Source organism: Pteropus medius, unplaced genomic scaffold (genome assembly GCF_902729225.1).
Source record: "Pteropus medius unplaced genomic scaffold, Ma_sr-lr_union100, whole genome shotgun sequence".
NCBI classification, from domain to species: Eukaryota; Metazoa; Chordata; class Mammalia; order Chiroptera; family Pteropodidae; genus Pteropus; species Pteropus medius.
In genome coordinates, this window is record NW_024349803.1 from 18843125 (window position 1) to 18870989 (window position 27865).

The following is a 27865-nucleotide window of genomic DNA, read 5'->3' on the forward strand; positions in this document are numbered from 1 at the left end:
TAAATTTGTGTTTCCTTTGACTCTCCTCAGCTCACTCCTAGGAAGGCAGCCGAGGACCTGCTGTGGGGAGTGCCCCCTCCCCCGTCACCTGTGCCGGCAGGTGTGCGTTCACGTGTTCACAGCAGCATGGCCACAGTGCCAACAAGTCAGAAACAGCCTAAAAGCCGATGCCGGATAAATCCCGTCACACAGAACACATGCAGTGATGTGAAATGATGCATCGCTCTAGGTACTGACATAGAAAGGTTTTCAAGGCATGTAATTTTTAAAAAGGTAGGTTCCTACTAATACATACATAAGATATCATTTATTTAAAAATCTTAAAGATATTTTATTTAAGGTTGCTAACGATGATTATTCCTGGGGACGGGAACAGCACCGGTAATGGGAGTGGGTGGGAGGTGGGGGTCTTTATATGTATTTCTGAATTTTCATAGATCGCAATGCATTCAGATATTCCTTATAATTTTTTTAAAAAACATTTGAAAAAATATAGAGGTAAACATGTAATACTTTTGCAATCAGTATTTTTAAATGCCATTTAAAAAAAATGAAAGCTGATTTTAGAGCGCCGTATGTGGGCCCTGCTTCCTGTCAGCCCACAGAGTATCCAAACAGATCCCTACAGTTCTCCCACTTTACAGATGAGGAAACTGAGGCCCCAAGCCCAGGTCCTTTCCCGATGCCCCAGCACTAGTGATACAGCAAAAACCACCAGCCCCACTCTGGGGCATCACCTGGCAGAATTAACTCTAGGAGACGCTGCCCTCCCACCCACCCCCAACCCCCACCCGGGGCCACCCAGAAAAGAGAACAGAGCCAGCTCACGTTTGCACAGATTTAATACCTGCTATTCTGGTCCCCAAATCCAGAGCCCTCTCCAGGCCACACGTCCCTTCTCCTGGACACCCAAGGCCAAGTCGTCCACCACGTCCCTCCCTACCAGGATGCCAGAGCAGGAGTCAGTCCCCCAGGGGCCGCTCTGTCCCCACCTTGACTCTTGTTGAAGAAGGACACATGACCTTGGTCTGCCCTTGATCGGGCCCCGTTCAGCAGAGGCAAAGCAGGGAGAAGGGAGAGGGGAGATCAGGGGACCATCCGGGGCTGCAGCAACCGGGACAGGAGTAGGAGCCATGTGGCACTGTGGGGGCCTGGGAGAGTCCCACTGCTCATTTGCTTATTGATCCATTTGCTGTATTTGGTGACACGGGTGTACACGCCTGGATTCTGTTCTTTGGCACAGGCCTTTTCCCAGGACAATATCCCAGCCAGAATCCATCCATTCTCGACTTCACAAGCCAGTGGACCCCCAGAATCACCCTAGGCAAAGAGAGAGGAGTGACGGAGGCTCGGGGTGCAGCCGGGACCCAGTACACCCACCCTCTGAGTTCCGCTTGGAAGGGTCTTGCATTCTTTGAGGACAGCTGGGACCCCATCCCGGAACATTAGGCAAAATCAAAGACTCAGGGGAAAAAACATGGGAGCAGAGCAAGGCCTGGCAATGGTGACAAGGGGGAAGGCCAAGCAAACCCCTCCCCAGGGAACCGTCCCCCAACCCGGGAGTCCCCAACAGAAGGAGAGCTGCAAGAACCTCCTCGAAACTCACATAGCACAGGTTTTCTCCATAATTGGTGGCACAGATCATGTCCCCAAGGACAAGAGGGACGATGCGGAGGACACGGGACTTCTTGCGGTAAATCTGGTCACACTTATTGTTGTCCATAATGAACACCTCGGCCTCCTGCAGCTCTGGCGTCAGCGTGGAGTTAGCTGTGGAGGAGCCCAGCGGGGAGAACTGACCCCTTACCCCACTCGGCCCTAGCCTCTCCCTGGTGTCTTGTCACCTTCATCCTGAGAGTCAGCAAAGCCCCGCCCCTCCACGCCTCCACGCCCTTTTCACGTGGCCCTTCCCCCTGCTCTGTGGACCACGTCTGGCAAGCCCCTCGGTCCCTACGGCTGTGCTTCGGGACCCCTTTCTCTGAGAAGCTTCTCCTTCCGAAACAAGCAGCCCACAATCCAAGCTGCAACACAAACACTTACGAATCGAGACCCCGACCACACAGAGCTGCTCTCCAGCCTCTGAGCGCCGCAGTGGCTGCGCCCTCGGCCACCTGGGCAACAGTCAGCCTCCCACAGGCAGCTCAGGCAGACTCTGCTCCGATAGCTCCTCCCAGATCCTCCTGGCTGATCTCGGGATCATCTGAAAAGTGTCTGCCTCTCCCCCTGTCAGCCTGCGCCCCACCCACTCAGGCGGAGCTCCCCGCAGGCAGGGCACGTGTTCCCCATGACAAGGGTTCGACGTGTGGAAGAAGTCTGTCCAGTGAACGAATTTATGAATTCCCGACTCTGAGCTTCCGTGATGCAAACGGTCATGCTCAGCCCAGTTATGGCCAGGCTGGGGTGAGGTGCCCGTGGCAGGCACAACGGTGTGAACCAGACATGAGCAGTCCTAACACACCCAAGCACCAGGGGGCAGAGGTAACAGCTGCCAGCTTCCCAAAGCCGCGATGATGAAAGAACTGGACTGCACCCCACTCCACCCCGGCACCGCCCCCCACCTCCATCCCATCCTGCTCACCTGAGAAGCGCTGCTTAACCTGGCCCCAGCCGGTCACCCAGCACTGCGTCCCCACCTTCAGGTGGTAGGTGGGCTCTGGGAGGCAGATGGGCTGCACGTACTTGCTGAAGATGGCAGGGGTGTGAAGCTGGAGCAGGGCGATATCGCCCATGGTGAAGGTCCGGCCCCAGAACCTGGGGTGCATAATGATGTCCTTCACACGGATCGAGACAGTCTTCTTGGGGTCCGCAGGCTTCAGCTTGGAGGTGCCAAGAATCACCGAGTACTCTTTGGTGCTATGGGAGACACGGAGCCCACCTGGTAGATGTCAGGGTCCCCAGAAGCGCTATGCCCCTTTCTCCACCAAGGACCCTCTCCCTCAGCAGATGTCCTGTCTGATTTGCTCTGCTGGCTCAACCTGCTAATCCAGCCGGGGGGCCCTCAGGGTCGGAGCTAAGACTATCCCCTCACTCATCATTCAAGTTGATTCGAGGTAGCCTGGTCTCTGTGTTGTGTATGCAGGCGTGCAGGTGTTGGTCTACATACATGTTCTCATGCGTGTGAGGGGTGGGCGCTCGGTACTGAGGCTGCCTACTGCTTGGGAGTCCCGCCCCAGCTCAGTCCCTGGGCCCTGTGAGGGCTGATGAGCATGACTCCCCTGTTCTAGGCATCCTTCCCACACCCCCTACCTCCCCCACTCCCGCTTGGCTTCATGAGGGACACGGGGAGGATAGGCTGGGCCCATTGCAGCCCTGGCACTCCAGGCCCTGACACATGGGCCACACTCACCCTTGGATGCAGTGGGCAGCGGTCACCACCCAGCTGAGGTCAATGAGGGCCCCTCCACACACATGCTCATTCTCCAGTCGGAGGCTCACCTCCCAGGGCCAATGGCGGGTCATGTCCACATCTTCCGACCACCAGGGTTTCCCACAAGCTTCAGGGACAAGTGAGCCAGGGAGACACAGCGGCCACATAGAGGAGAATAAGAATGACTGAGACCAAGATGCCCCTGGGGCAACCTGTACAGGGCTATGAACTCGGGGTCTCGTTCCCCTTTCAAAGAGGGGCTGACTGAGGGGGCAACAAGGACAGTGACCTGCCCAAAGGCACTGAGCTAGGCCGGAAATGACAATGACAGAGATTTTTTAAAAATCAGTAGAGACATCACAGGAGGAGAGAGAGGCACTGAGACGCACAGGGAGCGGGGAGCAGTCAGCACAGAACCTCACTCTCTTGTGTCTGGGTAAGTCCCTAGGCCATGCTCCTGAAGGCTGTAATGCTGACTGCACCTCTTAGAGGCCCACACTGCTCAGAGTCAAGGAAAGCTCCAGATTTGTGTGTCGGAAGTCTTACACGGGCCACTGGAGCCCGCTGAGGCCGCCTGCTCACCCCTAGTGTGCACACTCCAACCAACTTAGTTCTTAGTTCCAACAATCAAGTTGCACGACTGTATGGATGAACATAGATGCAGACAGTACCAACGAAGTATCAGCCAAAAGTAGTGTGCCGTGATCACATGGAGATTGTCCCAGGAGTGCAAGGGTGGTCCCACAACGGAGGAGCCCTCTGTGTGTTCTCCACATAAACAATTCTTTTTCTCCACAGAGAGAAAGATCATGTGCTTTTCTCAATACGCAAAAGAAAAGGCATTTGAAAAATTCAACACATAGCTATGACCAAAAACAAAAAAAACAAAACAAAAAAAAACAAAAACCCTGTTACTTAGCAAACTAGGAATGAAAAGGGAACCCTTAACTTTATAAAAGTTATAGGCCACAAACCTACAGCAAACATCATATAACGCTGAGGAACGGGCAAAAATAACCTAGACTGTCAGAAGCGAGGAATGGGTACGTCATGCGAGGAGGACACAGGAAGCAACTGAGAAAGCAGTCTGGGGGCCGGCGTGGCTCTACCTCCTGTGTGTTACTTACCTGGGTGGTGACTGCACAGGTGTGTTCACTGTGTGATAATTTCTTGAGCTGAACTCACATTTTGTGCACTTTGTGTGTGTATATAATACTTCAACAATTTACTTTTAAAGTCAATAATATTTCTCTACGCCAGCAGTACCAACTAGAAAATATATTCAAAATCAGACATATTTTCCATTGCAAGAAATTAGCAAGTACAAAGGAATTAACTTATCGACACTATGCAAGAGTTCTGTGGCAATACATTTAAAATTCTCATTAAGGACACTGAAAAGGACTGCCATAAATGAAGAGACATCCCTTGCTATTAAATAGAACTAAATATTTCAGATGTAATTTTCCCAGGTTAATCTATAAAGTCACTTTCCGAGTTAGAATGTTTTAAAGAAATTTAGTAAGCTTATTCTAAAATTAAAATAGAAAAACAATGATCCACGAATAGATCGGTCTTTGAAAAAGCACAGCAAAGAAGGGACACTTGCCCTAGCAGATATTAAGATACACGTCAAAGCCCTAAGAACAAAAACAGTGCGATGCTGACAAGGACAGACAAATGGACCAAGGAAAAGAATAGAGAACTTGAGAGGTTGTCTCATGGAATACAGGCACTTAATGAATAAAGGCAGGAGCCTCCATAATTGGTGGGCAAAGGATAGCTCGTTGAGCAGAGACAGGATGGTGCTGGGAAAACTGGCTCACTATAGAAGGAATAAGAAAAACAAAGCTGGATTCCCTTCCCAGAGCACCGTGGCACCATAATCACAAAAGGTTAAACCGTGACGTTAGCAGCAGACCATGTAACATGGCGTGGGAAAGGATTCCTAAGACCAAACTCAAAACACACACCAGGAAGCGTTCACCTGATGGCTGTAATTACATCAAAATCAAGGATTCCTGACCCCAGGAACAAAGCTCACAGACAGATGGCAGGTTGGAAGGCAATATTAGCAATATCTAAAATCAATACAAGACTCTCATTAGGAATATACAAGTGACTCTAGGAAATCAACAAGAAAGAAGAACAATAGACAAGGGACAAAGGATGAGGACGGCCAATTTATTACAAGAAGAAACTCGAGAGGCCAACGGCACATTAAGACATGCGCAAACTCATCAGTAACGAGAAAAATGTCAATTAAATCAAGAAGTTATTTTTTTTTTTTTTACCTATTAGATGAGCAAAAAAAATGTAAAAGCTGGATGGCGTCAAGGGTTGGTAGGTTTGAGCAATATATACACCTTCACTGATTGCTGGCAGGAATCACAGAACTGACCAAACTGGAATATGGACAGTAGATAAAAGGACAGATAGCATCAGTGTAAATTTTTGGAGTTGGTAAGTGCCCTGTGACTATCTCAGAGAATATTCACAGAAAATACACACCAAAGTATTTAGAGATAAAGGACCATGCTGTGTGTTACCCTCAACTAATTCTGAAAAAATGACGTATGTGTATATTTGCCATAATCACAAAGACATTGTCCTTGTCCTATAGTATTTTCGCGGTGTTTTGTAAGTTTAAAATTATTTCAAAATAAACTGTTTTTTTTTTTTAATCTAGGGCTGAATGAAAAGAAAACAGAGATTTAGTGCATATACTATTTGTGTAAGCTAAAAAGATATAGACCCAAAACTGCAATACGTATTTTTATAAGAACACACCAACAGAGAGATACACACTGAACATATAAAAAAGGTTGGGAGGAGGGGAAAGAGAGGGAACAGGAGCGGGGCATGGACATAAGCGGAATAACTAACTTAATCTATTGATCGAACAATATATAACAAATCAGGGTGTGCCCATGACAACAGAGGCTCGGAACAAGCAGGATCAACCCATCCTCCACCCTTGAGGTCAAAGGAAAAAGACAGGAAGACCCAGCAGAGCCAGGCTCCACAGGCACTGCCACAGGGCCCTGGAGGCTCTACTTGCAACATAACAGTTTAGAGCCCCAAAGGTTTCTGTGTAGAAAAGGGTCTGCATCAGCTTCCTGGACAGGGCTCCTGCTCAGATGCAGCCTGCGCGGATTCAGAGAGGCTCTGCATTCCCATGGGAGGCCCAGCCGCTCTTTCCTCTGCACCGTTAGGTCTGTATGTCCTGGCAGCCACAGGCTGGACTTTAGAAAGCAAGCCCTTGACACTAAATTCCTGTTTCCAACGGATCCAGAAGCCCTGCCCTTTTCAGAACACACCCTCCCAGGAGCTGAGGCTTTCCTGTGGCAGGGGTTTACCCTACCCACCTGGTTTGGCATTGTCTTCTTTGTAACCTGGAGGAGAAAAGAGAGACAGAGATGAAGCGAGAGGTCATGACAGGATGACAGTGAAGAGATGCATTTTCATCAAGTAGTTCATTCATTCCTTCACCAAATATTTTCTAATATGCCTACAGCCCAGAGCTGGTGAGGACAGCGGTGTATCAGACAGACACACGCTGTACTTGCCCTTGAGGAACACACTGTCCAGCAGGGGAGACAGAAGTAAACCCACAATCATGTGAGATCAATGCGGGGACAAAGCCACAGGTGTCAGGTGAGCCCAGAAGAAGTGGTGGACAGAGAGGCCTCTAGGAAGAGGGCTGATTGTGCCAAGTCTTAAAGATGAGAAGGTAAAACAGAAATGAGATGTGACAATGACGTTCCTTGCAAAAGAAGCATCATGGTGTGTGCCTGAGGCAATGGAAGATTAAGGGCAAGGCCCATGATGGCAAGAAATGATGCTAGGGGAGCAGAGTCGGGGTTCAATCATGAGAGGCCTTATAAGCCAGGCCACGAAGCCTAGGGAAGGCCTGCTGGGAGGCAGGAGGCCCGTGGAGGTGAGGCATGGGGAATCGACGGGACGGTGACAAGACTGAAGCCAGCGGGGCTCTGCAGAAACCAGGCGAGAGATGAGGTCTGAATGAGGAAGCGGCAGCGAGGGCACACGTGGCAAGCTGGAGGCGGGGAAGATGGCTGAGTCTAGGGTGATCCCTCTACCTCCCACCCCACCCCCCAACCTCCCATTTCTGATTTTAGAGATGAGTGGCTGCTATCCACTGAGTCAGAGAACGGAGTAAGAGAACCAGTCTGTAGGAAGACAAAGGCCTCAGCTTCGGCCCCCAGGCGGTTGAGATGTTTCTAGGTCATTCAGGTGGGGGTGTCAAGCAGGTGGATGTGCGTCCAGACAGGTGGTTTTGGTGAGGCAGCGCCACATAAATGGCAGCTCACTGCCCCAGGGCAAATGCGTTCACCCAGGGAGCAGCAAAGAGGGGACCCAGAACGCACCTTAGGGAACACCAATCCGTCATGGACGAACAGAGCATGGGTGGCTGGGAGGGACGCAGAAGAGCAAGGCAGTTACCCTGAGGGAGAGCGGAATCTGGAGAGAAGCCTGCAGACTACAGACAATGGAAAAGGAGGGGGCGGGAAGAAGGTTGGGACAGTAAGGCAGAGCCGTGCCAGGAATCGGCTAAGGATGAAGGGAGGACTGGAGGGCGGCATGAAAACTCTCACTCTGAGAAGCCCAGCAGTGAGGGCAGAGAGGCAGAGAAGAAACACAGCAAACAGAAAGGGCGAGGCTACAGGTCCGTGGTGGGTGGCAGAGGAAGCACACACAGGCAGGGCGGCAGACCCATGCCGGAAGCAGGCCGGCCCGGAACAGGGGACTTGTCTGTGGCTCCTAAAGAAACGAGCGAGGATGGTGGTGAGTAGCCAGGTTCGGAGGGGCCCCTGGGGGCTGGCAGGAGTCAAGGGAGATGGCAGCTCCAGGCCTGTGTCCACTGAGTGAACGAAGCAGCTTCTAGTGCGGTGCACTGGGCTGGAATAGAGTCTGGGGAGAAGGTGAATTTTGGAATATTCTTAAAGTAGGTGGGGACCACCAATTTTCTCTGGATTGGAAGCATGCCCCAGGGGGTGTCTCCAGTGGTGCCCAGGTGCCTGGGAAGATCAGAGAGCCAGGGGTAGGGGATAGAGCGCTGGAGGCTTGAGGATGCTGTCAAGAGGGTTGGGGTCCTAGCCACGAGGTCCACACTGACAGGGGAAGGAAATGGCTGACCAGCTAAGAGAAAAGCCAGGAGTCCCCAGGAGGCTGTGGGGCAGGTGGGGCTTGAGGCAGGAGGCCAGAGAGGGCAGGGATTTGGCACCCCTGGAGCGGCCCTGGTGAGATCCTGGGAGCAGGTAGTAGAGGCCAGGTGGCTGCGGGGTGAGTAGGTCACAAGGTCCTAGATGGCCAGAACAAAGAGCCACGTCCTGGGGTCGGCCCCTGTCCCTGAGCCGAATGTTGGAAGGTTGCGGGTTGCAGGGGGAGGCGGAGGGGGTTGGGGAAGAAGGCGGAAGAACAGCCCCTGCGATGGCACCGCCTCACCCAGGTTGTGCAGCGGCGGCGGCAGGAGCAGCAGCAGCAGCAGCATCAAGAAGCTGCGGCTCAGATCCCAGAGCCTCGAGGCTCCAGGCCCACCGCCGAGGCCGGACAGCGAGGCAGCCATGAGGACCTGAGGACCGCGAGGTGCCACCTGGCGGCGACCGAGACGCGAAGGCGCGGGGATGCGTGACGGTGCCGCCAGCACGTGACCGGACGGAGTTCCAGGCACGTGACGCCCCTCCGCGCACGATTGCGTGCACGGCACGTGATTGGCGACCCTGGAGCCCCAAACGCGCGCGCCCCTGCGCCCTCCCCTCAGTGCCTGTTCCTGGCAGGTGACCTTGGAGCCCTTCCACGCGGCCAGCCCCATGAAAGCACCCCCAAGGGCCCTAAATTGGTGACAGTGCCCCCCAGAACCAGGCCCGTGAAAGTATACCCAGACTCCTGGGCCAGAGATGGCACCTTGTCACCCAGCCTCTGACAATAACGCCCTCGCTCCCCTGAGCTTGGCGTATTAGAGAGTTGCGCAATGCATATTGGTTTGAGAATCTGGAAAGCCGCAGAGCAGGAGAGACCAGTAAGGATAGGGACTAAGGGAAGCTGTCTTAGAGAAGGTGACATTTGGGCTGAACCTAAGATTTGAGTGAAGAAGTCCTCCTCTTCCACAGCCCGCCAACCGGATGGCGCAACTGAAAGAGATGGTGGCCTATGCCAGGCCCCCGGCTGTCACAGGGCATCTGTGCAGGATGCTGTTTTTGGATCTGCTGGTGTGGCAGAGATTGGGAGATGACCACCAAGATTCCTGCTTCTCTCGTCCAGTGCGGGGGTCCAGCTCTGGGGACCACATTCCGCAGCCTGGCATCTAAGGAGGTTCACACGAGTTCCCACCAATAGGAAGTGAGTAGAGGTGATGTGTGCCCAGGCACTGAAGAGGAGGTGTCTTCTGCACTCCTGTTCTGCAGAGCAGTGGTTCTCAGAGCATGGCGCCCGGAGCAGCTACAGCATCACCTGGCAACTTGGTAGAGATGTACGGTCTCAGGTCCCGCCCCAGACCTACAGGGCTGGAAACGCTGGGAGTGGAACCAGTGATCTGCATTTTAACAAGCCCTCCAGGTAAAGCATGGACCGCAGGACCGAGTGGAGCCGTAAGAAGGAGAAAAGCTAACTGCTAACCAAGAGCACTTATTTGGGATGTTATAGGTTTGTTGTAAACTCTGTCTCTCAAGCCCAGCCTTTCCTGGGCAACACATGGGACTGACACAGGATGCCCTCTGAAGGCCACGGATATCTGGGAGCTAAAACCTTGACCTCTGCGGAGGGCAGGGGAGGGAGTTAATCAGCAGCTACACAGAGAGACTGGGACACTCAGCCCTGGGACAAGGATACAGAACTAGATCCTAACCCAGTGAGTCTCTCTTGCTCTCCTGGGGCGGGGACGGCGGGGACAGGGCCAGCTCTTGGTAACGAGGGGGAGTGGGGACAGAAAGTAAAAGCAGTGGAAGAGGAGGGATATTTCTCATGCCCCAACTTCACTCTTGCTCCTAGTTCTGTTTTTTCTTGAACTTCTATTCTGAGCTGCAGACGCTGTTAAACTAGGTGACAAAGCTCCCAGCGGACACGCTGATGACTATAACGGCAGCACAGGGAACATGGCCCCGGGCGCTGGCTCAAACCACCCCTAGGACTCACACATGAGCAGGTGGGGACTCACTCTCCCTCTAGGGCTTAATAAGAACCGCATATTGTCCCTAAGCATAATGGGAGACTATCTACAGGGTATGTTACATGCAAGCCCACAACGTCCAGGAGAGCAGAGCCTCCGAATGCACTCTCCAAACATTTATTCAGTTGACATCAGAAACCTCTGCACTCCTTAATGCCTCAACACAACTTGGGGTGAGCCTGGAGGTGGCCACCAGGGCACTGAGGAAGGGGTCTCCAAAATTGGGTTGACTCAGGAAAGCTTGTGTGGCAGAGGCGGGCCACGCACTGGGGGTGCAGAGGAACTTCTCCCACCCCAGACAGCAGGGACCAGGTGACACCGCATTCACTTTCTCTGGACAATCACCAAGCTGACAGGTCTAAAGCTCTTCACCACCAACGATGTCTCTTCTTTGGCAGACGTCGTAGACGTCCACGAAGCACCGTGCTCCACCGGCGGGTCCGCAGGCCCTCGAGTTGGGACGGTTTCACCCTCCCTCCCAGTAGGCTGGGCATGGCCAAGGTGTCGGCGTGGCCGAGGCAGGTGACCGGAGCGCCTGGCTGGGACGCTTTCGGGACTCCGGTCCGGCTTGTGTCCTCTAGCGTGTGGTCTCCACAGGGTCAGCAGGTCCCCACCGGAACGTGAGGGCAGGGCAGTGAGAAGGGGTGGGAGTTGGGAGGAGAGGCCCAGCGCAAGGCTCAGAAACAGGAGGGGAGAGGGCCGCGGTGGTCAGGGAGCCGCCAGGATGCCCAGGGGCAGCCCCAGACACGGGGGCAGGAGGAGGAAGCCTGCCGAGTACTGAGAAGAAGCCTGACTCATGTGATCAATGACCCAGTCCTTGTAGAAACTAACTTCTGTATAAACTCCAGGAAATTCTCGGCGACCACAGCCAATGCCCCAGCTCACAATCCCCACCTGGACCCAGGTCTTATTAAATTCACAGACCAGGGGCCCCCCAGAATCTCCCTGGAGAAAGAGAAAGAAACAAAGAGAGGAATGAAAGCGGATCAACCCCAGAACAGACTGGCTACACTGCAAGGCACTGGGGAGGTGGGCTCGCCGGGGCTTCCCCCAGGCTCCCGCCAAGCCCTGGTGTCTGAGAATGAGATTCGAAAGTTGAAAATTCTCAACGGACGAAATTTGCATACATATTCAAAAAATTATGTACGGAAAATATTGAATATACACAAAGAAAATAACACGTACCCTGAGATAATAATAACGAATAAAATCTTTACCCAAGTATATTGCCCATCACATAGAAAGGGTTCAAAAATGTGACCTATATGACTGGTATTTCCTGCCTGAATCTCTCCCCGCTCCCTGTCTCACTCCGGGCAGCATCATCTCCTCTCTACTGAAGGACCGGGTCAGGCCAGCTGGCAGAACCTTGACAGCTTGTCCTTTGACTCCCCTTAATTTGAATAAAGAGCGAATGGAGGGAGTGGCAGATGATGCAGAAGCAAGATGATCCCCTACCAGTGGTTGAAGAACCTCTGAGGTGACAAGCAACATGCAGAGGTGGCAAAGGCCCGTGAACTGACCTGGCAGGAGTCCTTTCCTAGGGCATTGTAACCACAGACGGTCCCTTTCTTGACCATGTTAGCCTCACTCCTCAACTTCTTCTTGATTATCTCGTTACACTTCTCATGGCGAATGATGCTTTGTTCGGCCTCCTGAAGCAGTTCTGGAGCTGCGTCTTTAGAATCTGTAAAGATAATTTCGGAGCGGGTGGGTCTGCTTAGTGGGCCCGGACGGAGGCCCCTGGCACCCACTCTGGATCTCAAAGGTGTGTTCATATACAGACACCCTCTCCGCAGTGGATACTGTCCCCACCTAACACTGGAGGAAATGAGGCCCAAAGCTGACGTGGGGAGAGGAGGAGGTAAGAATCAAAGCCAGGGCAGGAGAAAGAAGAACAGGTCAGGACAGGGAGAGGTGAGCCCTGATCGGCCTGAGAAATCAAAGCCAAGTATCTGTCACTCTGCGTAGTATTAGTAATAGTAACAGGTGTCCTATACATCAATAAGGTGTCCTTAGAGCAGGACCACAGACTCTCGGACAGAAAGTGCCCCAAAGGTACTAAATCCAGCCTCTCCCCCATGGGGATAGGAAGCTTTACAGTTTCACCGAGAGGCGTGTTTGTTCCCTGGCCCCTTCTCACTCACAGAAATCTCCTCATCCACCAAGGCAAGTCCTTCTAGTTTGGGACAGCTCAGATTAGCAGGCAGATCGACACCCCCATGAGCTAAAATCCACCCTAGAAAGAACCCCCTTGCTTGTCACCCAAGCCCCTAGGTCCTGACATGCTAATAGAAATTTGCAACACCATTAAATTACTTCCTAGCCGCATCTCCGCCACCCTCCTCCCTTACTCACTTGCTGGCAAACTGCCTCCCTGTCTCTTTAGCAGACTCCCGAGCCCGAGTCTGTTACAGTCTGGCTTCACCGTCTCACCTTTTTCGTGTAATTTTCCCCATCCGGTCACCCAGCACTCTGTACCAGCTTGCACCATGAAAGCCTTTTCTGGGAAGCACACGGGCTGGATGTGTGAGGTGTAATTCACAGGGAACTCGAGCAGAGCCAAAGCAATGTCATTTTCGATCGTTCCAAAAGGCTTATAATCTTCGTGGATCACGATATCTATAATCGGGACCTTGAGTGCCGTCCCGGAGGTATGCCTCATGTGTATGTCTCCTATCTTCGCCGTGTAGTCCAGATGGCTGCAGAGAGATCTTCGAGGTTCTACACACCCCTTCCGCGTGCTCCAGCTTCTTCCCAGCCTGTTCCCATCTCCAATGCCAGCCATAGGCCGCTTGCCTCCCTCCAAACCACATCCCTTCCCCCGGACCCCGGGCCACTCTATCCAGTGGTTCTCGAAGTTTAGTTCCCAGATGAGCAGCATCAGTTGTATCACCTAGGAACTTGTGAGAAGTGCAAATTCTTGGGTCTTACTCCTGACCTATTGAATTGAATGGGGGTCAGGGACAGGCAACCTGTGTTTTAACAAGCTCTCCAGGTATTCCTAGGCTTAGTAAAGTTTGAGCCGTTGATTTAGCCAAGTTACTACACTCACGCCCCTTAATTAGTCTTCCTTCAAAGTCTTTGTTCGTACACTGTCTCCCAACTGTCACCTCTCCCCTTTCCTGCCGCTCGATGAAGGCTAATCATCCCAGGTGGCTGTGAACCCGATTTTGGATTTGACTTTCCAGGCTACCAAGGGCCCTAACATCACCTACCTCTGACTACAACCTGAAGAAGAGGGACCGTGACCCCCCTTTTCCTGATGAGGAAGACAGAGCTCCGGGAAGGGGACAGGACTGGTTCCAGGCCAGGGGCCCAAGCCCCGAGTCTGGAACACTCACCCATATATGCAGTGGGCGGCCGTCAGCACCCAGCGGCTGGCAACGAGGGAGCCTCCGCACACGTGTTCATCGTCGATCTGCAGGCTCACCTGCCAGGGCCACTTCTTCTGTGAAGCCGGCCTTCCACCAACTATCCTCATACTCCGATGGCCACACCCTGGAGCGGGTCAGTGAAGGGAGGGGGCTGAGAGAGCGCAGCCCTCACACCGCCACCGCCAGAGCCAGGTGCTCCCGAGTCTCAGAACCATCGGTGCCAGGCCGTGGCGCCACAGGGCCCCAGAGCCGGTCTGTTTTCCGGAAGATTCCTCAGAGAATGGCCATGTCTGCTCAGAGTTCAAGGGCGGGGTTGGGTCCGCTCAGAACCCCCGCCCCAGTCATATCGTGTGCCCCTGAGACCCTCCCCGCCCCAGGCGGGGTCCCAGCCCCTTCCTACCTGGCCAGTTCTCCGGGGCAGGCCTTATGGTTTGTGCTGGTGCCTGTGAAGCTGCCAGAGCCTTGTGGAAATCAGAGTCAGCAGGGGTCAACGCCACCAAACCGGGGGTTACCACAGCCACGCGGGATTCGGGGGCCTCAGAGGACCCCGGAACCCCTACAGGTGGCGGCTTCCACGGGCTCGCCCCGGGGGCCCGGCGGCCGCCCCCTGAGGAGGTCGGAGGGGGCGAGGGCAGCGCCAACCCACCCTGCGCCCCGTCCCCGTCCGCCCGAGCCTCACGGAGCCGAAGCTGGAGGAGCAGCAGCCAGACCACAAGGCTCAGGAGGCGGCCGCCACCCTGGGGGCCGCCCAGGGACGCCATGGGCACCGCCGGTGGCCTCAGCCTTGTCGGGGCGCCCCCTTGTGGCGGCTCCCGCCCTGCCCTGCTGTTGGGTGTGGAAGGAACAGGGGGTCCCAGGAGGGAACTGGGGTCCTGTCCCCACCCTTGGGGTCATCTGAAGGTCAGGGCATGGGCGAAACCGGACCGCGGAGTCCTGACTCAGGTGAGTCTTCTTTCTTTCCAGCTCTGCGTGGACTCATTAATAGGATGCTTCCCAGGCGCTCAGCATCCCCTGGCCCAGGTCGCTGGCCAGAGAGTGGCAACCACCCCACCAACACCCGTTAGTTCACACAGATACATCCACGACTCCTGCTCTGCTTGGGTTAGGCCTGTCTCAGCGTTTCCCTCCCCTCCTTGTTTGCAATAAAGATTTAAACTCCTTAACATCAATTTTGCACTTAATGTCACTAACCACAACATTAGAATAATAGTGTTACCTTTTTATAAGAACCAACACATACATGAAAAGAGCCATTAGTGAAATGGAAATTAAAACCACAATGAGATATCACTGCACATCTAACAGACTGGCTAAAATTAAAAACCAAATGCTGACAGGGATGCAGAGATATTGTGGTAGGAATGTAAAATATTACAACCTCTCTGGAAAACAGATTGGCAGTTTCTTAAAAATTAAAATATGCAATTTCCATACAACTCGGTGCTTGCACTCCTGGGCATTCATCCCACAGAAATAAACCTGTATGTTCGCACACACACATAACTGTACAAATGTTCATAGTAGCTATTCATAATACAGTAGTCCCCACACATACACCCCGCTTATCCACGGTTTCACTTTCCATGGTTTTGGTTACCCACGGTCAACTGAAGTCCAAAAATATTAACTGGAAAATTTCAGGAAAAAATAAATTCATTAAGTTTTAAATCTCCCTCCATTCTGAGTAGCGTAATGAAATCTCGCACCATCCTGCTCTGTCCTGCCAGGTATGTGAATCATCCCTTTGTCTGGCGTATGCATGCTGTATACACTACCCACTCGTTAGTCACCTCACAGCTGTCTCAGCTGTCAGATCGACTGTCACCGTGTTGCGGTGCTTGTGTTCAAGTCACCCTTCTTTTACTTAATAATGGCCTCAAAGCGCAAGAGGAATGATGCCAAAGAGAAGCCGTAAATTGCTTTCTTTAAGTGAAAAGGTGAGTACCCTACGAGGAGAGATTTTGAGAGACAACATTCACATAAATTTCATTATAGCGTGTTGTTATAATTGTTCTGTTTTATTGGTTGTTGTGACTGTTCACCTCTCGCTGTGCATAATTCATAAATTAAACTTTATCATAGCTATATATGTATAGGGAAAAGCATAGTACAGTTGGCCCTTGAACAACACAGGGGTTAGAGATGTCAACCCCTTCTCGGTCGAAAATTCACATATAACTTGTGACTCCCCCAAAAAACTTAACTACTAGTAGCCTGTTGTCGACCTTACCGAAAACATAAACAATCGATTAACACATTTTATATATGTTTTGTGTATTATATACTGTATTCTGACAGTAGAGGAGAGATAACATTAATGAAATCATAAGGAAAAGAAAATACTCTTATAGTATCATACACATTTATTGGGAAAAAAAAAGTGGACCCATGCAGTTCAAACTCATGTTGTTCAAGGGTCAACTGTATACATAGGGTTTGGTACTATGCATGGTTTCAGGCATCCACTGGGGGTCTTGAAATGCATTCCCTAAGGATAAGGGGGCACAACTGTAACCAACATCTGAAAGCAATCTTGTGGTAGACAGAATAATGGCCTTCCAAAAATGTCCACGCTCTGATCCTTGGAACCTGTGACATATTACCTTACATAGCAAAAGAAATGTGATTAGATAAAAAAAAAAAAAATCTTGAGGGAGGTTCATATCGATCACACACATAAAAGTGGCCACAGTGCTTTGCAGTTCCTTCTGCCAGAGATGAAGTCAGACGACGGTATAAGCAGCCTTGTCAATCGGGCTGTATGACCTTGCAAATCCCATGGAGCTGGAGTTTGCGGTGGTGAATAAAATTACTATAAGGTGTCTCTGCTATGTCCTAGAGAGTCACAGTATAGACCCCTACAACCTTGGAGCAAGATAATACTGTCTACAGCAAAGAAACTGTATATTATTTGAAAAGCGACTCCCGAACTCTAAAAGAGAACCTAAATGCCAGACCATGGAACATTAAGTGACTGAGACAAGCACCTCCTATTGTAAGGTTCAGTCAGCCAGACGAGACCAAAATGTGACGATCTGGGGAAGAAGCACACGAATGAATCTATATGATTCATTCATGGAGAGGGGACGCAATGTGCAGCTTTTTCTATCCCGTGCCAATACCCCACAATGAGCACCCAGTACAGGGGAGACACCCAACAACCAAGTGAATGAGACGACTCCTCCAGCAGAGGTCCGCTAACTTCTGTCCTTGTCAACTTCCATGCTCACACACTGTGCCTCTGAACAAAGTAGCTGTTTTGGCAGAATCAAAGGCTTTTCATTCACACAAAAAAAAAACAACATGGGCTCCCTCTTACCAAAGCCGATGTAGTTACTACTGCTGCTGAATTCCCGTTCGGTCAGCATCAGAGATCAATGCCAAGTCCTTGATATGCTACATCCCCGAAGGAGACCAACCAGCTATTTGGTTCCAAGATGATTGCACCAACCTCCATCCACCCCGGAGGGCCAGCAATTCATCCTTACTGGGATCAATATGGATTCTAAATTTGTATATATAGCATTGTCTGCCTGGAATGCCTTTGCCAGCTCCGCTATCAGTGGACTCACGAAGAGTCTGATCTACCATCATGGGATCCTGTGTTTAGGCCTAGGTACCTTCTTTTTGGTAAAGAAGGTGCAACAGTAGGCACATGACTCCAGGATCCATTAGACATATCATAAACTTCATTAGACCTATCATAAACTTCATTAGACAGAAGCTAGAGACCTGATCAAATATTAGAATGGCCTCTCTCTTAGTTTTCTCTGCTCTGTGACGAATAATCACAAACGTATCAGCTTAAAACAACACATTTGTTATCTCACGGTTCTGTGGGCCAGGAGTTCAGGCACAGCTTCACTGGGTCTTCTGTAAGGCTGCAATCAAGGTGTCAGCCAGGGCTGGGTTCTCATTCCTCCGGAGACTCGATTGGGGAAGGGTTTGCTTCCAAGCTCAATCAGCTATTGCCTGAATTCATTTCCTGTGGCTGTAGGACTCATGGTTAGCTTGCTTCTGCCAAGCTAGCAAGGTGAGCAAGACACAGAGAGTCAGTATGCTGGCGAGACAGAGTCTTACATGCTGCAGCCTACTCTGAGGGGTGGCATACCACTGACAGAATTAATCAGTCCGGATTCGCTTGTCAAACGTCTTTGATGGAGAAGTAGAAATTATTAATTTTATTAAATATTGACCTGTTAGTCCACTTTATTTAAAATTTTGTGTGATGAAATAGCATAAAGCATTTCTGCTCTACGAAGTATGATGTTGACTTAGGCAAACGGTCCCACTGTTTGAGCTGGGAGCTGAACTAGCCACTTTCATCATGGGACATCATTTTTACTTAAAAAGAATGACTAATAGTCAAACTATGGTTATTAGACTTGGCGTATTTGACAGACATTTTCTAAAAACTAAGCAAAGTCAGAATCTGCAACTTTAAAGAAAAACTACTGACAGTATTTGTCACCGATAAAATTTGAACTTTGAAATGAAATTTTGAATTTTGGAGAATTTATATTTGCTCCTTGAGCGCAATGGCTTTCCAATAATTAAATACTTTTCTGATAATGGTAGCGGGAAATACGAGCGAATGTGATCGTTGAATATTGTGTAGTGAAATGTACCCACATTTGGAAAATCTGCATAACTAAGTGAATCGACATTTTCCAATGCTTTACAAAGTTATGTATGGCTAAAAGATCCATTCAAAGTGAAAGACGGACCAACAGATTTTAATGTAATGAATACAAAAAGTTTCCTATTCCACATTGCAGGAAACTACCGCTTGTCAAGTTTTGGTGTATTGTAAAACAATTTTGAAAAATTCTCAATTACTTGAAAAAGTTATTAAAATACTCCTCACTCTTCCAACTGTGTGTCTGTGTGATACTGTGTTTTCTTCATACACTTCATCCAAAGCAATCCATTTTGGAAGAGAATGATAATCCAGCTGTCTTTTGTCAAAGGGTGCCATTTATGAAGGAAGTTTAGGGAGCTAAAACAATACCATTCTTCAGACTACTTTTTATTTTGTAAATAATAGGTTTTTTTCATGGAAATATGTCACTTATGGTTACATGCACGGGTTTTATTTTTAAATAATAAAATATATTTTTAATTTCTTTTCATTTCTAATGAAGTATATATTGCTAGATATAAAACACACATGCCAGCTATCGAGAAGTCTCAAATTTTTTTTTGAGAATGTAAGGCGATTCTGAGACCAAAGATTTTGAGAACTCTCTGTTTTTTATCCATTTACTACTTCGTTGATTTTCACTCCTGTCTTTATTTCCTCTTCTTCATTTGGGAATAACTTTTTTTTTTTCCTAGCTTCTTAAAGTGAAAGTTTCGATCACGAACTTAAAATCTTCCTTCTTTTTTAAATAAGCATTTACAGCCCTGTGTTTTCCACAACCTGGCCAGGGCGCTCTGGTGCTCAAGGCCTCACATACCTAGAAAGGGGGGCAGCAGAAATAGGCAGAAAATGGGGGTTGCAAATTGGATGCAATACCCTGACCCCTCTCTTCCAGTCTCTCTCTGTTTCCTCCTTCCCAGAGGCAATGGCTGGCAAACTCAGCTACAAAGCTTCCTGCAGAGATGCCGATGGCTTTGAGAAGCAGAATTGGGAGAGCAGCAGGACCCAGCTACTAAAACCATCCGTGGAACTCGCATCCGGTAGGCAAGGACCTCATCTCTCCTTCTAGGGGTTTCTAAGCATCCTAAACATCGTCCCAAGCTAAATGTGAGATAGGTTCTCTTCAGTGTTCCCACTCTCAGACCGGTAGAGATGAAGAACACACGAGCCACTCTCAAACATTTATTCAATCGACATCAGAAATCTCCACACTCCTTAAAGCCTGGAGGCGGCCACCAGGGCGCTGAGGAAGGGGGTTCCAAGGCTGAGTTGACCCAGGAAGGCCTGTGTGGCAGAGGCGGGCCACGCACTGGGGATGCAGAGGAACTTCTCCCGCCCCAGACAGCAGGGACCAGGTGACACTGCATTCACTCTCTCTGGACAATCACCAAGTTTCAGGAGAGAGCCTGAAGCCGCCCAGGTCTAAGGCTCTTCACCACTGATGATGTCTCTTCTTTGGCAGGCGTCGTAGACGTCCATGAAGCACCGTGCTCCACCGGCGGGTCCGCAGGCCCTCGAGTTGGGACGGTTTCACCTTCCCTCCCAGCAGGCCGGGCACGGCCAAGGTGTCGGCGTGGCCCAGGCAGGTGACCAGAGCACCTGGCTGGGACGCTTTCAGGACTCCAGTCCGGCTTGTGTCCTCTAGCGTGTGGTCTCCACAGGGTCAGCAAGCCCCCACCGGAACGTGAGGGCAGGGCAGTGAGAAGGGGTGGGAGGTGGGAGGAGAGGCCCAGCGCAAGGCTCAGAAACAGGAGGGGAGAGGGCCGCGGTGGTCAGGGAGCCGCCAGGACGCCCAGGGGCAGCCCCAGACACGGGGGCAGGAGGAGGAACACCGCTGGATACAGGGAGGTGGCCTGGTTCACCACTGCGACTATCCACTTACTATAGAAGGCAACATCCGTATAAACTCCAGGAATGTTGTTATGGCCGCAGCCGACGCCCCAGCTCACAATCCCCATCTGGACCCATGTGTCATTAAACTCACAGACCATGGGGCCCCCAGAATCCCCCTGCGGAAAGAGAAGGAAACAAGCCGCAGAGCTGGGAGAGCATCCACGGAAGAGCAAGCCGATCGCGCTGCCCGGCGCTGGGGAGACAGGTGCGTGTGGGCCGCGCCCAGGCCCCGCCAGGCCCCGCCAGGCCCCGGTTGCTGTGACTACGAGAAGAGAGAACTGAAAAATGAAGGAGAAAACTTTAATAGCTTCCGAGGAGATTACGTCTGGTTATGTCCCAAACCACAGAGGTCGTGAAACATTTTGAACGTCACCTCTGCATGACAGCCCCCAAGTCCTAGGGGTCTACATAGCCAGCTGCCTCCATATTCTAAGCTCTACTCCCAGACACCCCATACACACCCACCTCACACAGAACTCTTCACGTCTTTTCCCAAGTCTGCTCAGGTGGCCCCACCACCCACCAGCCCGGCCGGAAATACCCAACCTCTCCCTCACTCCCACCCTCACAAGCAGGCAGTCACCGAGAACCGAAGATTCAACCCAAACACCCCTCCTCTGCCCGCCGCACGGCCCCAGCTGCTGCTCGGGACTCAGCATCTTTGCCTAGTCTGCGCTCCTGTCTGGAGAGCATCTAGGAACTGGGCATAGCATCCCAGGCCACACACAGTCTGACTCCAAGCCCTTCTCTGGCCAGAGCTGCCACTTCATCGCTCCGGACCCATGAAACGTCCCTTAAACGTGACAAGGTCCCTCAGGCCTCTGAGCCGCTCTATGTGCTGTTCCCTCTCCCTAAAACACGGTTCTCTTTCCAAGAAATCCAAATACTCATCATCTCAGACCTGGCTCAAATGCCCTCTCCTGAGGAAGGCAGCTTGGGGCGGAGGGCGGACTGTGGGCCCGGGAGCCCTGCAGGCACTCACAGCGGGACCTTGCGCTAACGCCTTTAGACCGCACATCTGCAGAACAGGCGTGATGTCTATGCTGCAGGGTTGTGATGCGGGTTAACTGAGCTCATGGGGGCAATGCTCACACTGGTACAATAGGTGCCACTCAGGAGAAGCTCACACATGCTCCCCACACCCCGGAGTGCCCGCCCACACATGCTCCCCACACCCCGGAGTGCTAGCAGGCGGTAAGGCTGCTCCCTTTTGAAGGCATCTCCTTAACTAAGGGGTGAAGGGAAGAGATGGTAAATAAGCCAGGCCCTGCCACTTGGGAATGAGGAAGTTTTTCTCCCTCAATGCAGAGGTAGAAAGGGGTCCATGAACTTACCTGACAAGAATCTTTTCCTCTCCCTTTATAGCCACAGATCATCCCTTCCAGCACCACCTTATTTTTTGCTAACAGGGTCTTCTGGAGAATCTCATTACATTTTTCATAGAAGATAATATTCTGGTCCACCTTCTGGAGAATATACGAAATAAGTTCACCTACAAGCAAAGAAACTCGGCAGTGGGTGGAACCGCACAGGTGGACAGCAAGCCCCCAAGCACCTAGAATCCCCCTTGAAGAAGGCAGGACAGGAGGTACTATCCCCATTTGACACCAGAGGAAACTGAGGCCCAGAGCTGACATGGAGAGAAGAGGAAGTAAGAGCCGAAACCAAGACAGGAGAAGGAAGACAGACCAGGACGGGAAGAGGCGAGGCCTTACCAGCCCGCGAAATGATAACCAAGCATCTGTCACTCTGAGTATCAATAATCATAGTGACAGGTGTCCTGTGCATCAGTAAAGTATCTCTACTTTACTTGGACAGGAAGTGCTCCAAAGATACCAAATCCAGCCTCACCCCAGAGACGGGAAGCCCTACAGCCTCACATGGCTCTGCCTAAACCCCCAAAGACAGGAAGCTCCTACCCACCAAGGCAGCTCATCACACCTTGAGCGGAAACCTATCCTGAATAGAATCCCCTAGCATCTGGCTCCATCCCCAGGGAACCTAAAAATATCCCCAAACCGGGCAGCCACAGTCCCCCCACAAATCTGCAGAAGGGGACTTCACCTATGTATTTCTTGTCCTAACTGCCGCTCCAATTTCCAGGACTGGTACCTTTCCTAAATGGCTGCCATCAAATATTTGTGTTGCAACAAAAGACCTTAACCAATTTCTGGGTTCAAGACGATCGGGAACCATGACCTTGGCAGCTGCTAAACTGCTGCCCCTGCACCCACCTGCCGGGCAGTCTGCCTCCCGGCCCCTCCCTTTAGCCTCCTTGCCTAGTCCAAGGACAAGGCTGCCTCCCTCTGCCCGAGATTGCTTCCTGCCTCACAGTCTCACCAAATTCTTCTTTTCTGCCCCATCCGGTCACCCAGCACCTGGTCTCCGCTTCCACCTTGAAAGTCTCCTCAGGGATGCAGATAGGCTGGATGGTCACCGTGAAATTTACAGGGTAGAGAAGCCAGAGAAGGGCGAGGTCATGTCGAGTGACTCCAAATGATGAGAACATAGGGTGGATAATGATTTTTTGGACAGGAACCACCACGCTCGTGACTTCCTTATAGATATTCCGATCTCCCATCTTGACACTGTAGTGGAAGCGGCTGTGGGACAGAGGGCACGCCCTTCACTGAGACTCTAGGAAGCACCCTCCGTGCCTTTTCAGATGCTTCCCAGTCTTACCCCAACCTCCCTCACCACTCTGCCACCCACCACCAAAAAGCGCTTCTCGATGACTCTCAAGATTGGTTAACTGGCCCAAACTACTGGTTTTCTGGCCCAAACCACTGGTTTTGTTCACCACACCAGTATTCCTAAGAACAGGACTACAGATGTAAAACCCCTTCCGCTTCGATCCTGTGTGCCTTGGTTTGCTAGGCTGGGCTGGGCTGGCCCAGTTGGGTTGGGTTGGGGTTGGGTTGGGTTGGGTTGGGTTTGGTGTTTGACAGCTTGCCAGGGCAACAGAACTTCGTGGGTGTGGGAACTCGAAAGTCTCCACTTGCCACTCCTCACCTTAAAATGCAGTGGGCAGCGGTCAGCACCCACTGCTGCGTGATGAGGGAGCCTCCGCAGACATGTCTGCCACTGACCCTCAAGCTCACCTGCCAGGGCCACTCTCCGTCTTTCACGTCCTCTCCTCCCACGATCTTTATGAGCACTCGGCCACACACTGAGGTGAAGACAGCGTAGGAAGAACCTCGAAGAACAGGCCTCGTCCCCCCCTGACCCCCCACCCACCCCGGGCTCCCCAGGAAAGTAAGAGGTGCCCCTCAGGCAGCTCCCGAGTCCCCAGACCATGTACCCTCAGACCTCCCATGGCCAAATCGTGTCCCCCTCAGACCCCTAAGGGCAGAGCCTCGTTCTCTCCCAAACTTCCAGGAAGCACCAGGTCCCACCCTGACACCTCAGCCCTCTCCTGGTGACTCCCAACACGAAGAGTCACCTGGGAGAAAATCCACCACATTGAAGTTAACCTGATGGGATTCGGGAGCCTCAGGGGACCCCGGAACCCGTACGGGTGGCGGCTTCCACAGGCTCTCTCCGGAGGCCCGGAGGCCGCCCCCCAAGGCGGTTGGAGGGGGCGAGGGCAGCGCTGACCCGCCCTGTGCCCCCTCCCCGCCCGCCCGAGCCTCCTGGAGCGGAAGCTGGAGGAGCAGCAGCCAGACCACAAGGCTCAGGGAGCGGCCGCCACCCCGGGGGCCGCCCAGGGACGCCATGGGCACCGCCGGTGGCGTCAGCCTTGTCGGGGCGCCCCCTCGCGGCCTGGAGGCAAACAGGTGGAGGGGAGACAGCCGACTCATCCAAGGGGCAGAAATGGCGGGTCCTGGCGCTGCAAGCTCCCCTGCCTGAGTGGGAAATGTCGCATGCTCAGTTTCACTCGGATCCTCACTGCAGACAGTGTCCAGCCAGAGCACTACCCAGGACCTAGGGGTTAGGATACTTCTGAGGAAACTGTCTTGATAGAGACCTCTCAATTTAGGGTGGGTACTTCAAAGGTAGGCGGTTCCCCCACGGCCCTGCCCCTTCTGGTGCCTGACCTGGCCTGGAGCTGGTGAGAAGAGGCCATCTGGGAATTAGCTGAGGAACACTTAGTTCTCCAGTTTCCAGATTTGCTACAATATATTACCTAAGATGTCTGCTTTTCAATGAAAAAATTACAAGACATGCAAAGCAACCAGAAGGTTCGACCAGTATATAATAAAAGTAGATAATAGAAGCTAATAATAGAAGTAGATAATAGTCTTTGAGGGGCCCTATGTGTTGGACATAATAGACAAGCCTTCAAAATAGCTATTTTAAATGTGTCCAAGGAAATTATATATATATAATTTATACACACACACACACACACTTATATATGTGTGTGTATATATATATGTGTGTGTGTGTGTGTGTGTGTGTATACACACACATATCTCAACTGATCAAAGAACACATTTGACAAAATTTAATACCCTTTCATGCTAAAAACATTCCGTAAACTAGGAATAGAAACATCCTCAGTATGATAAAGCCATATGTGAAAAACCCACAGTGAAAACTATATTCAATGGTGAAAGATTTTCCCTAAGATCAGGAATAAAACAAGGATGCCCATTTTCATCGCTTATATTCAATATAGTACTAAAAGTTCTAGCCAGAGCAATTAGGCAAGAAAAAGAAATAAAGGCACCCAAATTGGAAAGGAAGAAGTCAAATTATCTCTGTTCAGAAGACATGATCTTATATATAGAAAACCCTAAAGATTACACACACACACACACACACACAAACACAGAAACTGTTAAGAGAATATAAACAAATTCAGAAAAGCTGCAGCATACAAAATCAACATGTGAGTATCTGTTGCATTTCTGCCCACTAACAGTGAACAATTAAAAAGTAAATTAAGAAAACAATCCCATTTACAATAGCATCAAAAAATAAAATACTTAGGAATAAATTTACCCAAGAAGGTGAAAGACATTGAAAACTACAAAACATTACTTAAGGATATTAAAGAAGACTTAAATAAATGGAAAGACATCCTGTGTTCATGGGCTGGAAGACTTTATATTGTTCAAATATTAAGATTCAATGCAAATAAAAAAAGATTCAATGCAATCCCTATCGAAATCTCAATGAAATTTTCTTTTTTTTTTTTTTGCAGAAACAGAAAATCCACTCTAAAATTTATATAGAATCTCAAGGACCCCAAATAGCCAAAACAATCTTGGAAAAGAAAATAAAGTTAGAGGACTCACACTCTCTGATTTCAAAACTTACTACAAAGCTACCGTAATCAAAGCAGTGTGGCACTGGCATCAGGACAGCCGTATAGACCAATGGAATAGAATAGAGAGCCCAGAAATAAATCTTCACATATACCGTCAAATGATTTTCAACAAGGGTGTCAAGAATGTTCAAGGGGGGAGGACAGTGTTTTCAACAAAATGTTCTGGGAAGACTGGATATCCACATGCAAAAGAATCACGTTGGACCCTTATCTTACAAGATATGCAAAATTCAACTCAACATGGATCAAAGACCTCAATGTAAGAGCTAAAGCTATAAAACTCTTAGAAAAAAACATAAGGAGAATACCTTCATCAACTGCATTTGGCAGTAATTTCTTGGATGACGCCAAAAGTACAGGCACAAAAGAAAAAAACAGATTGTATTTCATCAAAACTAACAACTTTCATGTTATAAAAAACACTATCAATAGAGTAAAAGAACCCACAAAATGGGAGGAAATATTTGCAAATCATATATTTGATAAGGGATTTATATCCAGAATAGATAAAGAATGCCTACAACTTCACAAAACAACAACAGCAAAAAAAAAAAAAAAATTAAAATGGACAAAGGAATTGAATAGACATTTTTCCAAAGAAGATACATAAATGGCCAATAAGCACATGAAAAGATGCCCAACATGATTAATTATTAAGGAAATGCAAACCAAAACCACAATAAGATAACACTTCATTACGATGGATAAAAACAAAACAAAACAAAAAAAATACAACAACACAGAAAATAAGTGTTGGTCAGGATATGAAGAAATTGGAACCCTGTGCATTGCTGATGGGAATTTAAAATGGTACAGCTACTGTGGTAAGCAATAGGGCAATTCCTTAAGAAGCTAAACATAGAATTGCCACATGATCCAGAAATTCCACTTCTAGGAATATACCCAAAAGCATTGAAAGCAGGGACTCTAACATATATTTGCACACCCATGTCCATATTCTCTAAACCTGTGAATGTTCCATCCTTAATGAGGATGTTTTCCTGGACTACCTGGTGAGGCCAGTATAATCACGTGAATCCCTAAAAGTGAAGACCTTCCCTTGGCTGTAGTCAGAGGGGACACGTGACTATGGAAGACAGATTAGAGAGCTGCCACGTCGCTCACTTTGAAGATAGAGGAAGAAGGGACACAAAACAAGTAATGCAGGTCGCCCCTAGAAGCTAGAAAAAGCAAGGAAACTGATTCTCCTCTAGGCCTGCGGAAGAAATGGAACCTGCCGATGCCTTGACTTGAACCCTCTGAGTCTTATTTCAGACTTCTGGGAGGCGTACAGTGAATGAAAAGTGCAAAATGCAGGACGATGTATACGGTATGATCCCATTTGGATAAGAGCACAAAGCTCTTGCTGCATTCAAAGCTGAGTGTCTACATGCGGGGGCCCAAAAAATCATAGATGTCTCAGTGTGATTACTACCCCAGCAAAGATTCCTCTTCTCTGTAATTACCTGTCTCCATTGGGTGCCCACAGGTCTCTGAGAGGTGAAACCACTCCATTGCCCAACTGTAGAGATATTCACCATTATCCCATCCAAAGTAATAACTGTTCAGTCAGGAATAGCGGGTGACCCAGTACCAGCCAGTGAGATCAGGAAAGGTTTTGCCATGACCGCAGGAGACGAGGCCTCCTCATTCTTCTGAAGAAGTTTCCAACAGCATTCCCGCTCCCCTCCCCCTGAGAGTGAATGGAAATAAGTGGGCTCACTGGGCTGGCGCAAGTCCACAGGAGCCAGCCTCTGACGTCATTGATCCTGAAGATGACAGAGCACAGAGGAGGAGTGAAATAGAGGCCCTGGGTTCACCCACGGAAGCCACCTGACCAATGCATTCTTGAGGGACAGCCATCCATTAGTCTTCTTTACACACACAGCCACTTGACATCGGAGCATCTTCTGGTTGGCACAGGCATTCATTCAACTTCCCCTTTCGCAATCTGCGTATGACCCTCCCAGTACCTACATCTACACCCAGGCCCAGTCAGGGGACCAAGTCTTCTGCCCCCAACCCCAGAGAGGACAGCAAAATTCCATGGTGGAGACACCTCTCAGTGAGGCACTTTTGAAAACTTAAACTGTCATCTTTATGAGGGGAAGGGAGGAAAGTGGGG

The 27865-nt window shown here is 50.3% G+C and overlaps 3 protein-coding genes across 8 annotated transcripts in view; all 3 read right to left on the minus strand.

Annotated features, from left to right (window-relative positions):
• Nucleotides 1–1086: 1086 nt before the first annotated feature.
• Nucleotides 1087–8954, minus strand: LOC120581929 (serine protease 45-like). Its single transcript, XM_039836808.1, has 6 exons — nucleotides 8834–8954; nucleotides 6736–6762; nucleotides 3347–3494; nucleotides 2579–2853; nucleotides 1607–1770; nucleotides 1087–1320 (listed from the first exon to the last, which is right to left on the minus strand). Exons 1-6 carry the CDS (start codon nucleotides 8952–8954, stop codon nucleotides 1087–1089), a joined length of 969 nt encoding a protein of 322 aa, XP_039692742.1.
• A 1700-nt stretch (nucleotides 8955–10654) lies between these two features.
• Nucleotides 10655–27865, minus strand: part of LOC120582279 (serine protease 42-like) — a 19822-nt gene continuing 2611 nt past the window's right edge. For 3 of the 6 annotated variants that reach the window (XM_039837567.1, XM_039837570.1, XM_039837571.1), the window contains 5 exons: nucleotides 27207–27433; nucleotides 23478–23634; nucleotides 22806–23068; nucleotides 21800–21957; nucleotides 19742–20581 (listed from right to left, as the gene is read on the minus strand). In XM_039837567.1, coding sequence (XP_039693501.1) covers nucleotides 20345–20581; nucleotides 21800–21957; nucleotides 22806–23068; nucleotides 23478–23634; nucleotides 27207–27255 — 864 coding nt within the window. In that variant the 5' untranslated portion in view covers nucleotides 27256–27433 and the 3' untranslated portion in view covers nucleotides 19742–20344. Of the gene's footprint in view, nucleotides 10912–12072; nucleotides 12077–19741; nucleotides 20582–21799; nucleotides 21958–22805; nucleotides 23069–23477; nucleotides 23635–27206; nucleotides 27510–27865 lie in introns of those variants that run through there. The other 3 variants (XM_039837568.1, XM_039837569.1, XR_005647525.1) reach the window with 2 other exon arrangements.
• On the minus strand, nucleotides 11262–14761 carry LOC120581930 (serine protease 44-like). Its single transcript, XM_039836809.1, is given in 5 exon segments — nucleotides 11262–11498; nucleotides 12077–12231; nucleotides 12990–13255; nucleotides 13898–14097; nucleotides 14452–14761. Coding segments are annotated over 5 exon segments (1098 nt in total). The 5' UTR covers nucleotides 14692–14761.